The sequence below is a fragment of the Epinephelus fuscoguttatus genome, linkage group LG17 (assembly GCF_011397635.1).
Source record: "Epinephelus fuscoguttatus linkage group LG17, E.fuscoguttatus.final_Chr_v1".
NCBI classification, from domain to species: domain Eukaryota; kingdom Metazoa; phylum Chordata; class Actinopteri; order Perciformes; family Serranidae; genus Epinephelus; species Epinephelus fuscoguttatus.
Window position 1 is genome coordinate 36,861,422 of NC_064768.1, and position 14,211 is coordinate 36,875,632.

Genomic DNA, 14,211 nt, shown 5'->3' on the forward strand with positions numbered 1-14,211 from the left:
ATTTTTATAATTTCATGGTTATATCATACCATTATTTCTTAATGTATTTGACCTGAAACACTCTGGGTCTCCATAATCTACAGTTCACGGAAAATGTAATTCTCTGCCTTTGTTCCCAACGCAGGGTTTACCAGGAAGGCCGGGAGATAAGGGAGCACCAGGAGAGCCTGTAAGTACATAGACCGGCAGGGAACAGTCTGTAATAATTGTTCTTTCTCCAATTAACTCCTATGTTTCACTTTATATTCTGAATGTGCTCTGAATTCTGTATGAAGGAGAGAATAATCATGCACTTATTAAACACAGGCTTTCTCCATGTATGCAAATCACACAGTATTTATTAGGCTGATCACTGAACTGCTTAAAGACGAACTACTGGTATAACAGCCTGGACGGACCCATCCTGGTCTATTTCTTTCTCTATGCAGCCGTCCAGCAGCTAAAAACGACATAGCACTGTTAAAAAAATGAGCACGCCCTCTATAAAAATGATCACCTCATTAAATACCTGATGGCACCAGAGGCAATGTGACGCAGCAGATCGACCTTGTGGGTGGGTCCTGTAGTTAAAATGATCCAGTTAATTAATTCAGCACCAGTTAATATAGCCTGTACACTTCCAAATGCTGCAGAACCAACTCCAGTATCACAGCAAACTCAATATGCACACAGTGAAGCTGGCAGCAACCACATGTGGAAAGACGGAGTCTGTGTAGCAGGTAAAAACAACCCTCCCCCTGCCTCACTTATGTACGATACGATTCAGTGATTTAGTGCCATGTGATACATTAGATTAAAGCTCATTTGGGTATAAAAAAGAAAATCATTCAGTGAGTCCACAAAATCACTTTCTCATTTAGTGGAGCAACTTTAAACCCTATGACATCACAAGTTTGAGTCTTACTTCTTTGGTTTCTGGCTTTGAGAGAGAGTTGCTTCACAAATATTGATTGAACTTTGCTAGAACATGGAAATAACATATCTGAGTTCTTAATTTAGGTGGCAGGTAAACCCTTTCAGTTTAACACATAATACAAGACTAAACCAAAAACCACTGAAACAGTGCAAATGCTGTAGTCATTTTGCGGATGGGCTTACCATTCGAACCTTAATCAACATTAGTTTTCTTGGGAAAAATGTCCAGGGAACTTTGCCAATTTTTGGGTTATTTTCTTATACATTTTTATTTATTATTATTATTTAATTTAATTTAATTTAATTTAATTTAATTTAATTCAATTTAATTCAGTTCAATTCAATTTAATTTAATTAAATTCAGTTCCATTTAATTCAATTTAATTCAATTTAATTCAATTTAATTTAATTCGGTTTAATCTAATAACTTATTTTTTCCCTTTTTTTGGGTAATTTTCTTGTACTTTTTACAAATTTCTTCTCACGTTGCTCATTGACTTCTTCCCATGTTTAATTTTCTCAGGTTCCAAAGAGTTAAATCTAAGGACCTTCTGTTTTGACTTGCCTGATTAAATACAAAAGATAATGCATACAGCACTTAATCAAATGTATATAGACACTCTCTTGGTCTGGGCCTGGTTCTCATGATTTGGGCTCACCCCTCACTTAAGGGAGATCACTGAGTAGAGAGCACTAAATTGTGTCCTCTGACTGAGTAACTGTTTGATTCCTTGTCTCTCAGGGAAAGGCAGCAGACCTCTCTGACCTAAATCTGAAGGTAAGAAGCATCTCCACCCGTTAATGAAAAAATACTTTATGTTTGAATCCTCACTTCATCACAAACATGTCTCTGCCATTTTTTAGGATGTTTGTTCAGACTGCCCTGCAGGTCCACCTGGAGCACCTGGCCTTCCAGGAGTCCCAGGGGACAAAGGACACCAGGGACCTGCCGGGAAAGACGGTCAAGATGGTTACCAAGTAGGACACAGTCATTAATTTACATTACCTCCTTTGTCTTGTAATGTAAAGACCATAATTTAAAGGAGTGTGTGTCTCCACCATATTAGCCCTAAGTGAGGCATGAGGTCCGAGCGCCATGTTTGTCATCATCAGTCACAGTTGGCGTGACAGATGGCAAGGCTCTCTCTGCATCATTAGCTGAGCCTCCTCTGGGGGCAGCAGTGAGCGATTAGGACCTCAGTGCTTGGCACTGTCGGCCTGGACAGAGATTGATGCTCTGCCGTGTCATTACAGGGCCCGCCGGGACCAGCCGGAGCTCCAGGGCCCCCCGGAGCCGATGGAGGAAAGGCAAGTTTGCACGTTAACTGCACGCTTATCGCTCCCACGGGCCGAACGCTAATTAGTTGCCTTTGTCAACGTTTTTCTCAACCTCACAAGGTTTCTGGTAACTGGGTGAAACAAACTCATGGTTCATCCTCTGTCTTTGTTTTTTTTTGAGTGTTCTGAGGTTTTATTTTTCTTTGACAGATGAATTCAGTTCTCTTGAAATGTGACATTTCATATGGTCTTTCTTTGTGTCTCACCACAGGGTATAAAAGGTGATCGAGGACCCCCTGGAGGCCCAGGAGAGAAAGGAGACAAGGTATATTTGCTGTTACTGGCTGTCGCTTTCCCTCCTTTTCTCTAATACAATATTGTCTGATATGAATTACATAAATATATTTGATGACTTTCTCTCACATTAACAGGGTCACCCAGGACCCCCTGGTCATCCAGGTGCTGCTGGCCTAATGGGTTCACCTGTAAGTTCCTGCTTTTTTGGGCTTTTTCTTTTTCACGTGAAATGGTCGAAAAGCTTTTTGTAAACAGCACAATTTATTTGAACTTTGTCTCAAACCCACGCTTTCTATTTCTGTTGACCTCCACTGACACTGTCTCTTTCCTCTTCAGGGTAACGATGGACAGCCTGGCCCCGCCGGCCCCCCAGGGCCCCCTGGAGAAAAGGTCAGGCTGCACTCCATGTACTTTTCCCCTCAGAAAACATATTACCCATGTGTCATTATTGTACAAACCTCTTCCCTCCAGCATGTAGGTCAGACGGCCCTGTGCAGTAATAGGGGCCATTAATCATTTCTTTTCCTTCGGTGACGCTGACCTGTTTGTGTTTGTTTGTTTTCACCAGGGCAAAGAGGGTCTCAAAGGAATCCAGGGACCACCGGGTCTTCCTGGCTTGATTGTAAGTAAATGATTTGATGTGCAGCATCATGAGTATTCATATAGAGTGGCTCGCACAGTGTGGTGTAAACAGAAATAGGTCTTTAAGGTTTCAGACACTCACTGATTAATTTAACTGATCTGCAGGGTCAGCCTGGAAAAATAGGAAAAGACGGCAGACCAGGTGAAACAGGAGATCCTGTGAGTACATGGAGCTGTTTACCTTGTTGATGATCCAAAGAGAGTAAAGCTTGAACACCAACCACGAGACATTGTCTGTTTTTGGAAACATGTGATAGGATAATGTGGCCAGACGATGATGCTCTATTTCTGTTTTCATTTCAGGGCAAGCAAGGTGAACCTGGACCACCAGGAAACCCGGGTCTCAGGGGACTCCCGGTAAGTAACCACAAGTAAACAGATCTGATGAAGCAAGATGGCCGTGCAGATTGCTGGGACTAATTCAGCGCTGTTTCTCCTCCAATACAGGGCTTCAAGGGCCACAGAGGAGAACCTGGACCCCCTGGATCTAAGGTCAGTGTGTTTTTTTCATGCATCTAAGGACCACAATGTTTTTTTGTGTGTTTTTTTTTAACACATACAATAGCATTATTTATTCTTTTGCATCATTTTCCTGCCTAATGAGCGTCATCATAGGGAGGTACAGTGAATTTCTGTCTGGTAAATTGCTAAAGATATTGCTAAGATAGAAACTGGGGGATACAACAGTTACCCAACAACAGTGGTGCAGTGTAACAGAGTACATTTCCTCATGTACTGTACTTAGGTACAAATTAAAGCTAGTTTTACTTTACTTGAGTATTTTAATCTCATGCCACTTTCTGCTTCCGATTTTTTTGATTATTAATAATTTATCGAACTTTTTTTCTAAAATAAACGGTGGCATCAAGTGTTAATAAATCAAATAAGTGCACGTACACATGAGGGAAAACAACACTAACTCAGTAAAATAATAATATGAAAATGCATAAATAACAATACATACAAGTAATTTTTAAAAAAAAATCCCTCTATTCTATATCTCAGACTGAGGTGATATGACAACTTAAGTGAAATTTACAGTTTAAGATTTTTGCACACACACTGTATGAAAATAAAGACGTGCAGCTGAAACATTTAGTCGATTGATTAGAAAATTAATTGGCAACCATTTTGATAATTGTTGCTTTTTCTATTTTCTTTGTTTTTTGATACATTCATTGTATTTACATACTTTTACCGAAGTAACATTTTCAATGCCGGACTTTTGCTAATAACAGAGGATTTTTACAATGTGGTATTGTTTCTTTTATTTCAGTGAAGAATCTGAATACTCCCTCCACCACTGCCTAACAAATATCAAACTGCAATGCCATTTTATGCCTCTGTGCTGACGATAGCCGTGGCCAGAGGCATTATGTTTTCGGGTCGTCCATCCATTTATTCCATTCTTGTGACTTGATATCTCAGGAACGTTTCTGCCGTTTGTTCATCTGGACTCAATGAACAACAATGAACTGATAAGATTTTGATGGTCAAATGTCAAAGTCACTGTTATCTCAGGAACACCTTGAGGGAATATTTCATATTTGGCACAAACGTTCATCTGACTGAACTGATAAGGTTTTTATGGTCAAACGTCAAAGTCACTGTGACCTTGCATTTGTCAGATTCTCATTCATTTCTTATCTCAGGAACACCTTGAGGGAATTTCCTCATATTTGGCACAAACGTCCATTGTAAGTCATGGATGAACTGAAATGAAATTGGTGGCCCAATGTCAGATTCAATGTGACCCTGTGCGCTGCATTATTGTGAACAAAATATCTGAAGAGGGCCTTGAGGGAGTTTCCTCAGATTTTGCACAAACCTTTACGATGACTGAAATATTTATTAGGATGTAGTGATGTGAAGTTTAGACATTTTATATCCCAAAGGTCAAAGTTCAACTTCACTGTGATGTCATAATGTCACTTTTCTGACTGTTACCTAGCGTCATATCTCAATAACAGATGGGGAGACATGTTTAGATCTTCTGTGCCTTCAGGGAGAAGTTGTGTGTTAAGCATTAATGTTTTCACAGACATGGATGTAAACTGTAACAGCAACTTGAGTGATTCAAGGCAAAGAAGTGCAAGGCGGTAATTCTAGTTTTTCCTCTTCAATGTGGTGTTGGACTGCTGAACAGTTTTTAAGACTTGAAATTTTTATTTAAGTTGTCAAAGTAAATAAATTCCTCACATCGGTTCAATGTTACTGCAATGATATTTCACCATTTTCAGTGAAGCTGCAGACATATAACTCAGGGTTTCGAAGGGCAAGAGGCAGTAACATGTCTCCCTTTACTTTTCTCTGACAAGGCCAAGCAGTAAAAGCTTCCACTTTCTTTGACAGCAGTGCTCAATTTAAACATTTCACCCTAAAAATGTGAGCTAAAATGTTTTTCTTTATAGAATCCGACTCAGTTGGAGAAGCAGGAAATCTACCCTGGTGTGGTTTAGTTTGTTAGGTGACAGTGTTTTACTCTGTTTGATGAGATGTGCAGTTTTCCAGACAGCAAGTCAATGGTGCTGCTGGAAAACTGCAATTAAGATAGCACCAGTGTCTCTGCAGGCCAACCCTAACCCACTATGAAAGATGGCAAAATAATGAATGCTATCTAATACTTTATCAAACAGTTGGAATCATGCCAATTATCTTTATCAACTGACAAAAATACAAGGACAAGGACAGCAGCCTGATGTCATTCCCAGGTTGTCAAATACCGATGCTTTGTCAGGTGTCTGATGTTGACACCAAAGGCAGCCTTTAGCACAGGACTTTCAACTAGCTCAAATGTAAACCCATCCACTGAAAAACGTGACACTAAGAGCAACTGATTTGGAAGATCATTCTTTTTATATATCAGCATTCTTGGATTTAACAACATCATCACACCGTACCCGTCACTAAGCCCCGCTTCCAGATGCAGACTGGCCAATCATAACGTAGCATCAGGCCGGCTCAGACCAGGCTCCGACACAAACTCAGCTGTGCTCCATTGACTCTAATGCAGTCGTTTCAGATTTCCTTCATTTTCAGGCTGGTTTTGTGGATTTGGAGCTAAATGTTGTGCCTGGGGCACGTCGCGTGTTAATGATACTCGTTACCTGCAGAGGTTGGAAAAAGATATACGTTTCTTCCCTGTTCCAAAACCAAAATCAAACCCTGAAAAGTGTAGGGTTAGCTAGCTAGCTACTGAAGATATAGCCTACTGAATGTATACACATGCTGCTTTTGCTTTTTAATGACTATAACAGTGAAACAAAGGCCGATCCTGCTGTACAGGAACCAGTGAAGGGAAGCTGGGAAACTTTGCTGATAGTCAACCTTGGTATTCAGCCAATGTTTGGAGCCAAACACTGTTCATCTGCACACACTGTGATGCCACACAGCTGGTTCAATATCAGTAAAGTTTCCCTTTATATTCATTGTCTTGTGTGGCGATCAGCAGTGATGTGGTGGTTCACTTTTACACTGTGATCTGTAGCCTATAGTTCGGCTTTAGCTTCTAACTATCTTTGTCTTTTTAACCTGTTGTTGCTGCTGAGTCAGTTTGACATCCTGGATATATCCTTCAAACACACACTGTAGACCCCTCTCTAGTTACAGTGTGGGCTCCATGCTTACTCTGACAGCTTGACAGACCTTCACAAAGGGGTGGGGCTAGGGTTGGGTCGGTTCTTGTTAATACCAATTCAGTTCAGTACTCCGTCTGGGACCGTTTTTTTTTTTTTTTTGCGACCGGATCGCATACTCGGGCGGAACATACGCGGAGTCCGTTCCGCGTACGTTCCGCCCGATAAAAGTGGACGTCCGCAAGCCTTGTGCACGCAAAGCATGACCACGCAGACGGAAAAGACTGCTGGGCATGTATTTTTCACATCGCGGGGATTTTTCACGGACATTTTTGTAGGAAAGTACAACACAGAAATGCGCTCGACTATGGAAGCCCGAATGACTGCGGACATTCCTCGCGGAGTCCGCTCCGCTTATAGTATGTCTGAGTCTGTGAGCACCTGTGTCTGCCTCTTCGCCAAGCGCACAGCGAGCAGGAGAGAGAGGAGGGTGGGGGTGGGGCGGGGACTGAGCTAGGGGGTGCAAGTGCGCCTCGCTGAGGCCTCTACTGTAGCCTGGAGTGTGTTTAACAGTGACGGGGAGTCAATAATGGCGGACAATTTGGTCTTGAAGAAATCAAAGAATGCGCCACTATGGCAACACTTTGGCTGTGAGCCAGACGAAGGAGGCAACCCTTGTTTGCACTGATTGAGTAAGCTGCAAAATTTATTTGTAAGGAATAAAAGAAACAAGATGTTACTGTCACTCTGTTGTCCTATGGTCGTTTTTTATTTTAAAAAAGTCAATTGCGCCCCCAAGTGGCGAAAATCCGGTATTACCGACTTGATGTGGTTTTTCACAAAAACCGGACCGTTTTTTTTTTTCTCATACCGACCCAACCCTAGGTGGGGCTTAGTGAAGGGTCAGTTAAAGACCACAAGAGTGTAAAACTGCTGAAGAACATTAGATTATGCATCTAGAAAGATAACCTCCTCTGCTCAACAGCCATAACTGTAACTATTCACTGCAGGTCAGGGAATAGCACACAGCCACAGTCGGTGCTTGGCATGTGGCACTGCGATGTCAGGATATGTCTGACACTTGCATTTTTTTTTCACAAACACCTTCTCCAAGAGAACCACCGCACCTGCTGCTTTGTCTCTCACACAGCACACACCCGCAGGAAAGGTTTCTGCCACAGCGCCGTGACCAATAGCATGGCTCATTACAGACAGCTCTGACTGAGCCACAGCGAGGCGGGCAGCCTCTCAGCCCTGCAGCCCGCACTGCCACACAGACAGCAGACAACTTATTAGAGGAGCCATGAAGTGTTTCCGTAGACACACTGAAAATTACCCTCCACTGCTCATAATTACTGTCACTAAATGTCAGTCACACGGAAATGATTCTCACTATTATTCAAGAAATTGAAAATTGATGTACACAATTAGAAGTACAGATTTAGCTCGGTATCTCAGCACAATGTAAAAGTGTCATATAAATCCTTATGACCAACTCTGTAGACCGTATCTCTGCCTTTACCTGTTCTGTGGCGTGTCTTTAATACAGCAGTTTAAAGGTCTTTATAGTCATATGCACAACAGTTAGGATACAGAGAAGCAATTAAAATGTTCGGTGTCTGGCTCATTCCAACAACACTCATTAAGTATGTAACAAAAAACACATAGTTATGGAGTAAAAAAAAAAGGGAAATCCAAGGCACTCTTCTTTAAATGTATAGAAAGCCTTTATTTAAAAAATGGCTGTTTCATTTAGAAAAGGTTAAAACATGATGAAAGTGGGTTACAGCCCACGCGTTTCGGCACAAAAGCTTTCTTCAGGGTGTGGTTATGGAGTAATGGAGAAAATAAACAGACAAAAGGCAAAGAAAGCATATCGATAAATAATTTGAATAGAACTTAAAAAGACATTTAAACTTCAGATTTTGAATGAGACTGTAATATTGGGGAGTAAAATAGTTGGCAAGCCACAAAAGCCCTCGACCCAACTCTTTACAGAAAGGATGAGAAAGACAGTGAGGAGTATTTTGGCAGATAGCTCTCACCCTCTCTTTGGCCAGCTCTTGAGCTCCAGGAGGTGCTGTAGAGCCCCTCAGGCAACTAAAATTGTATTTAAGAAGTCCTTCATCCCGAGTGCCATCATCAGTATCCTTAACTCAACAAAGTGTCGAAGAAATGTAGAGGAGTGTGTGGCTAGTTTACATACTGAGCAGCTTCCCAGCAAGTTAACAAGCTGCAGTTAACTTTAATCGAACCACACCGGTGCACGTAACGTTTATCATTCATACACCACTTACGTGACACTGTATAAATTAGGCCCTCAGGAAAGCCGCTCAGACTTACAGCAAATTTTTCCCAGTGGTCACTTGTGGTATTGCAGCAAAGAAAAAATTCCCTGCAGCCCAAAAAGCATTTTCCCCATAGGCCACCACTGTAAAAGAGATGTTGTTAAAGTTGTTGATAGGACACCTCGAGCTGCAAACAAGGTCAATTATGAAACTTTCTATTCAGAAATTTTGAGCCACAGTGGTTTTATATTTGTAAAAAAAATCCTCAAGCCAAGAAAAGTGATTTAAAAACCCGTTTCGTCATCACAATGTAAAGTCCATGAGCTGAGCGGGAACTCCAAGGCGGGGACAGCAGGAGGAACGCCGTATTTTTCTCCTGTCCTTCAGTGGGCTGCATACTATGGGAGTAAACCCAGAAACTAGAAAACATTTTGGGCCTATGCGCCAGGCGAGCAGCTCCATGGGAAAGAAGAGGTGCCATTTTGGTGTCCGGCATCTATGGTATACACCCTATGCTAAGTGACAGCATTTTAGTGTGCAAGCTAATGCTAAGAAAGTTAGCATACTAGCACTAATGAGTCGTTCATAAACACACCATACTCCTGTCTCCATAACATCTTCCGTTAGCTTTATTGATATTTGCTACAACACTAAAACCAATTTAATTTGTTGTTTTTCTATTTCCAGTTTTAGGGCTACATGCCATGCTTTGTTGCAAATACAGCATGTAGTACTTTGTGCTTCAAAGCTTCTTGTCAGAACCTGATTTCCTAGTTATTCCTAATACCCTTTCTGTTATTAATGCTTCATATGTTGTAGCTGTCTATACATGCCGATGATAAAAGAATGAAGCAACATAAGAACTTCACAGCTATAATGTCAGAATATAAGAGTAAGCACTATCAAAGCCACTATGTTGGATTAAAATATTTCTGGCATCCTGAAATAGTAAAAAAAAAACCTTTTCATTTTTACATTAAAGCTACATGGAAGATGATGAAAAAAAGTAGGCCTATATCACAAAGTGACTCAGTTTTATTTTCCTTAAGCACACAGATACACAGTGACATGACACTACAATAAAACACAAGATACAAACAGGCCAAACTTGGTTTCTCTGATCCAAGATAATTTCATTCTGAGTATATTAAGATCAAGTAAATTTCACCTTAAATAATAAACTCTCTTTTTTTGTCTGTGCCAAACAGGGAGAAGATGGAAAACCTGGATCACTTGGACGTGACGGCAAACCCGGGAAGGAGGTGTGTTCAGCCTTATGCATGTGAAGTTGTGGTGTTTTTTGGTTTTCATAATAATGAAATAAAGAAATAGAAATTCAGTGTAAACCTCTGTGTTCTAACCCTACTAAAATAATTCTCAGTTTCTTTCATAGAAACCTCAAGTACTGTACTTCAGTACAATTTTGAGATACTTGTACTTTATTTGAGTATTTCCATTTTATACCACTTCTACTTTTGCTACACATATTTTTTACTTTACTACTTTCTGGCATGAGTTGCTTTTTAACTACAGTTTACTATATAGATCGATAGTTGAACTTTGCTCCTGACTCCTCAGCCTCTCCCCTCTCCTTCTCCTCGCTCACTCATCTCCTTCCTCTTCACTCCTCAGCCCCCGTTTCTGTTATAAAAACTGTACATTACCTTCTAGAAAACATAAATCGATTTCAAGAAATCAAGAAAAAAAGTCACTGCAGATGAAGTATTTTCAAGAACAATAAAGTTGCAGTAATACTATAAAACTGTAGTTGAAGTATAGCCAGTGCTGCATGATGTGCAGTTTTACGGACAGATGATTAATTGTAATTTCCTCACAACATATTATCAACATTTGTAAAGTTTAACAACTGTAATACTCCTTAGATGTTGCCAGATTTTTCCAGATTTTATTTACCTGTAAGGGTCTTTTATTACAGAGGGATTGCCAAGATATTCTTGAGCCACACAACATCTCTTGCATTCCGTCGGCCATCTTGGTTTTGAGAGCTTTGTGTTGCACTGACAACACCTGGCCTGTGGGTGGCAGTGTATATGCATGACACACAAGGGTCCCATGCATATACAAGAAAATGGCTTTTAACTAGTTGTCCACTGTAGTGACCACTATACGTGAAAGTGTTCGGCATATTTTGATGCTGATACTGTTGTTTGTTTACTTAAGTAAGATTTTGAGTGCACAGCTTTTTTGTAAGGGAGCATTTCTACACTCCGGTTTTACTGCTTGTACTTAAGTGAAAGATTCAAGTACGTCTTCCACCACTGCTATATACCCATCAAAATTGTGACCATCAGAAAAAAAATGTAACTTCAGTCTGCTGTTCCCTCAGTCCATATCACACACAAACACACACACACGGAGAGAGAAAATATTAAATATTAAAGTCCTACATGCCAGTCTTTCTTGTGCAGCATCCCTTCCTTTGCTCAGTCGTTCAGTCCCTGAGAATAATCATTATTGCTGCCTGGAACCAATCCTCCACTGATTGAAGGAGCGCACAAAAAAAAAATCCTGAGATTAAAAAATGTTTTGGCCAGAATGCAAAAAGTCCAGCAGACCACAGAATATTTAATCATTTCTATATAAGACTAGAGCTCCATTAGCCACAGTGTAACATTGTAAACCGTAGGAGCTTTATATCTGTTCACACTGTATGAGAGTTTTACGCCATTCATCTTCACCATATGACAAACTGAAACCCTTCTCACGTACACATTTAAAGGCTGCAGCACTTTTATTCCTCCATTTGTCGGGCGGCAGGATGTAACACTTCCCCAAGAAACCTTTTTACCCGACTCATCCTGTGGCTGTGGGGCTCGGAGACGGAGTGTTCTCACAGCACGTCTCCTGGAGTAAGAATATTTTTCCCACCTACATACTCCTTCCACGAAAAGAGAAGGAGTTCAGATTTAACTCACTTCTACAGCAGAGGTTTTCCAATGAAGATTAAAACAATCAAGCCTGCAGTTTTTCTAGCGTGCCCTGAATGTTAGAGCGAAGAAGCTCCTTTGTTTTCAGCATGTAGGAGACTTAATAAAATGGTGTCTTTTTTTCGTTTTGGCAGGGCTCTATGGGACCTCCAGGCCGAGAAGGACTTAGTGGACCTAGAGGAGAGCCGGTGAGTCATTTTCAATCACTTGCAGGGCTGTCTGACGCAAACAGAAGACAGACGCAGCACAGTGTCAAGCAGACAGATAGATATGGACATAAAGTGGCACTCAAGTCGTTTTTCTTGCTGTCGTTCCCCATCAATTTTCTCATCCTGTCTTCCTTTCTTTTTCTCTTTTGCATCCCAGGGCAAGCCAGGTGAACCAGGGCCTTCTGGAAAAGCTGGTCTCCCAGGAACTCCAGTGAGTTATCCATTCCTACTGTGCATAATCTGAATTTTTTTTCCAGCAGACTCTTGGATGACTAATGGTGCAAACAAACAACAGACAAACAGAAACACTTCACCATAACGCCTCAGTACAAACTGTGACCGATATTCTTTGTTTCACAGAGTGAGCACATTTAATAGAGAAGTGCAAATAGAATAAACAAGGAAAATTAGGGGAAGTAGCATTTTCAGAGCTAACAGAGCGTGCAGGGACTGTATGTGGGATGTAACTGAAGGCGAGAGGAGGGTGTGAAGTATTTCTAGAAGAGACGAGCTGTCAGATCAGAGTAAATGGTGTCCTCACCAGGGTGGGAACATCACTTCCCCCTGGGTGAGCTAGGATCGAAGGGAGTTGACCATGTTGCTGCCAGCCGAAGAAAACTGATTGCAGAGTAATGTCAGAGCTGAGGGAACAGGTCAGAGCGGACCGTCTCCTGGACGCACATTGCCTATAATTCCCTCAGCAGGTTCGTGTGCCATGCAAAAGATTTGAATTTCATAAGTGCATCCATAGACAAATTCCTACGCCGGGTCCCTGGTGACAAAAAAAGGGTCTGAATCATCTGATGATGCAGAATGCAAACCAGTCTTGTGGGGATTGGGAGGACAGCATGCAGCAGGGGAAAACGCTCAGACTTGTCAAGGTTGACCTTGATTTAGAGGTGTACGCCTTTCATGCCAAGATAGGCATGTCAAGCTGAGTGTGTAAGGATGGGTAGAAAGTAGTAAATATATTTATGAGACCCCTTTACACCTGGTGTTTATGTTACTACATTTAAATTGAAAAGATGGAAGAATGCGTCAAATCCAGGAGGATTTATGAACCGACATGACTTCACAAAATCAGAAGACTTGCAACTTGACTTGGACTAACACCAATGTCTTGTAACTTCACCTAGACTTGAGCCTTTTGACTTGAAAATACTGGTTTTCCCGCAAATGTTCTTAAAAGCAATGAATCAGTTCATTTCCTGAATTAATTAACATTAACGCTAGTCATCACCAGCAAGTCGACACCAGATGATCCGCTGTGTTTGAACCAGTGTGACATCATCCAGTCAAAATGCAGGGGAGAACCCTTAATAAGTAATGTTTTGAGCACCAGTTAGAAAAATTGACACCAGCGATTGATTTCATTCATGTGAAAACACCACTTGGTAGTCAAAAAAAGAACTGCACTATGCAAAACAAGCTTGTCGAATATTACAGTAAAAGGGGGGTGAGTGTCATGAATCAGTTCAGGAAGGACACAAATGCAAAGTAACAGGCAGGCTGAAGATTTTACAAAAAGTGTGCGTTAACGCAGCTGATAAAAAACATGAACCAGAACAGACAAGTAGCTAAAAATTCAAATGAAAGAGGAACCAAAACTAAACTGAAAACCAGCCAGGGAAGCACAATGAACACAAGGAGAAATCTTAACAGAATATGAGAGACCAGGAATAAAGAACACCATGAACACTGGAATGAACTCAGGACAAACTGACAAGGAACAAAGAGAAACGCACAGGTATATACACAGAAAACTAATCACAAGGACGAGACACAGCTGGAGGAGGAAGACATGGGCAAAGGAGGGAAAAGGAGATTGGCTAACGACAAGGGTGGAGCAGACAAGACTAATACAGGACAGGTGTGAAGGGAAGACTCTGGGAACGGGGAGGGACTAACGAGACAGGTGTGACAGAAAACAGGCGGGAAAACACACAAAGACAGGAAGTAAAACCCGACACGACACATGAGGAGAGAAGCGACAAAATAAAACAGGAAGCAGATTAAACATGAAACAAGGAACACAAACAGAAAAATCCAAAATAAATCC

The 14,211-nt window shown here is 41.2% G+C and overlaps 1 protein-coding gene across 1 annotated transcript in view; it reads left to right on the forward strand.

Annotated features, from left to right (window-relative positions):
- The window catches only part of col22a1 (collagen, type XXII, alpha 1), an 88,915-nt gene that overhangs the window by 62,912 nt on the left and 11,792 nt on the right, over positions 1-14,211 (forward strand). Inside the window, exons 45-58 of the mRNA XM_049601994.1 lie at positions 125-169; positions 1,658-1,693; positions 1,780-1,893; positions 2,170-2,223; positions 2,465-2,518; positions 2,625-2,678; positions 2,827-2,880; positions 3,059-3,112; positions 3,238-3,291; positions 3,436-3,489; positions 3,580-3,624; positions 10,204-10,257; positions 12,078-12,131; positions 12,310-12,363. Coding sequence (XP_049457951.1) covers positions 125-169; positions 1,658-1,693; positions 1,780-1,893; positions 2,170-2,223; positions 2,465-2,518; positions 2,625-2,678; positions 2,827-2,880; positions 3,059-3,112; positions 3,238-3,291; positions 3,436-3,489; positions 3,580-3,624; positions 10,204-10,257; positions 12,078-12,131; positions 12,310-12,363 — 780 coding nt within the window. The remainder of the gene's footprint in view (positions 1-124; positions 170-1,657; positions 1,694-1,779; positions 1,894-2,169; positions 2,224-2,464; positions 2,519-2,624; positions 2,679-2,826; positions 2,881-3,058; positions 3,113-3,237; positions 3,292-3,435; positions 3,490-3,579; positions 3,625-10,203; positions 10,258-12,077; positions 12,132-12,309; positions 12,364-14,211) is intronic.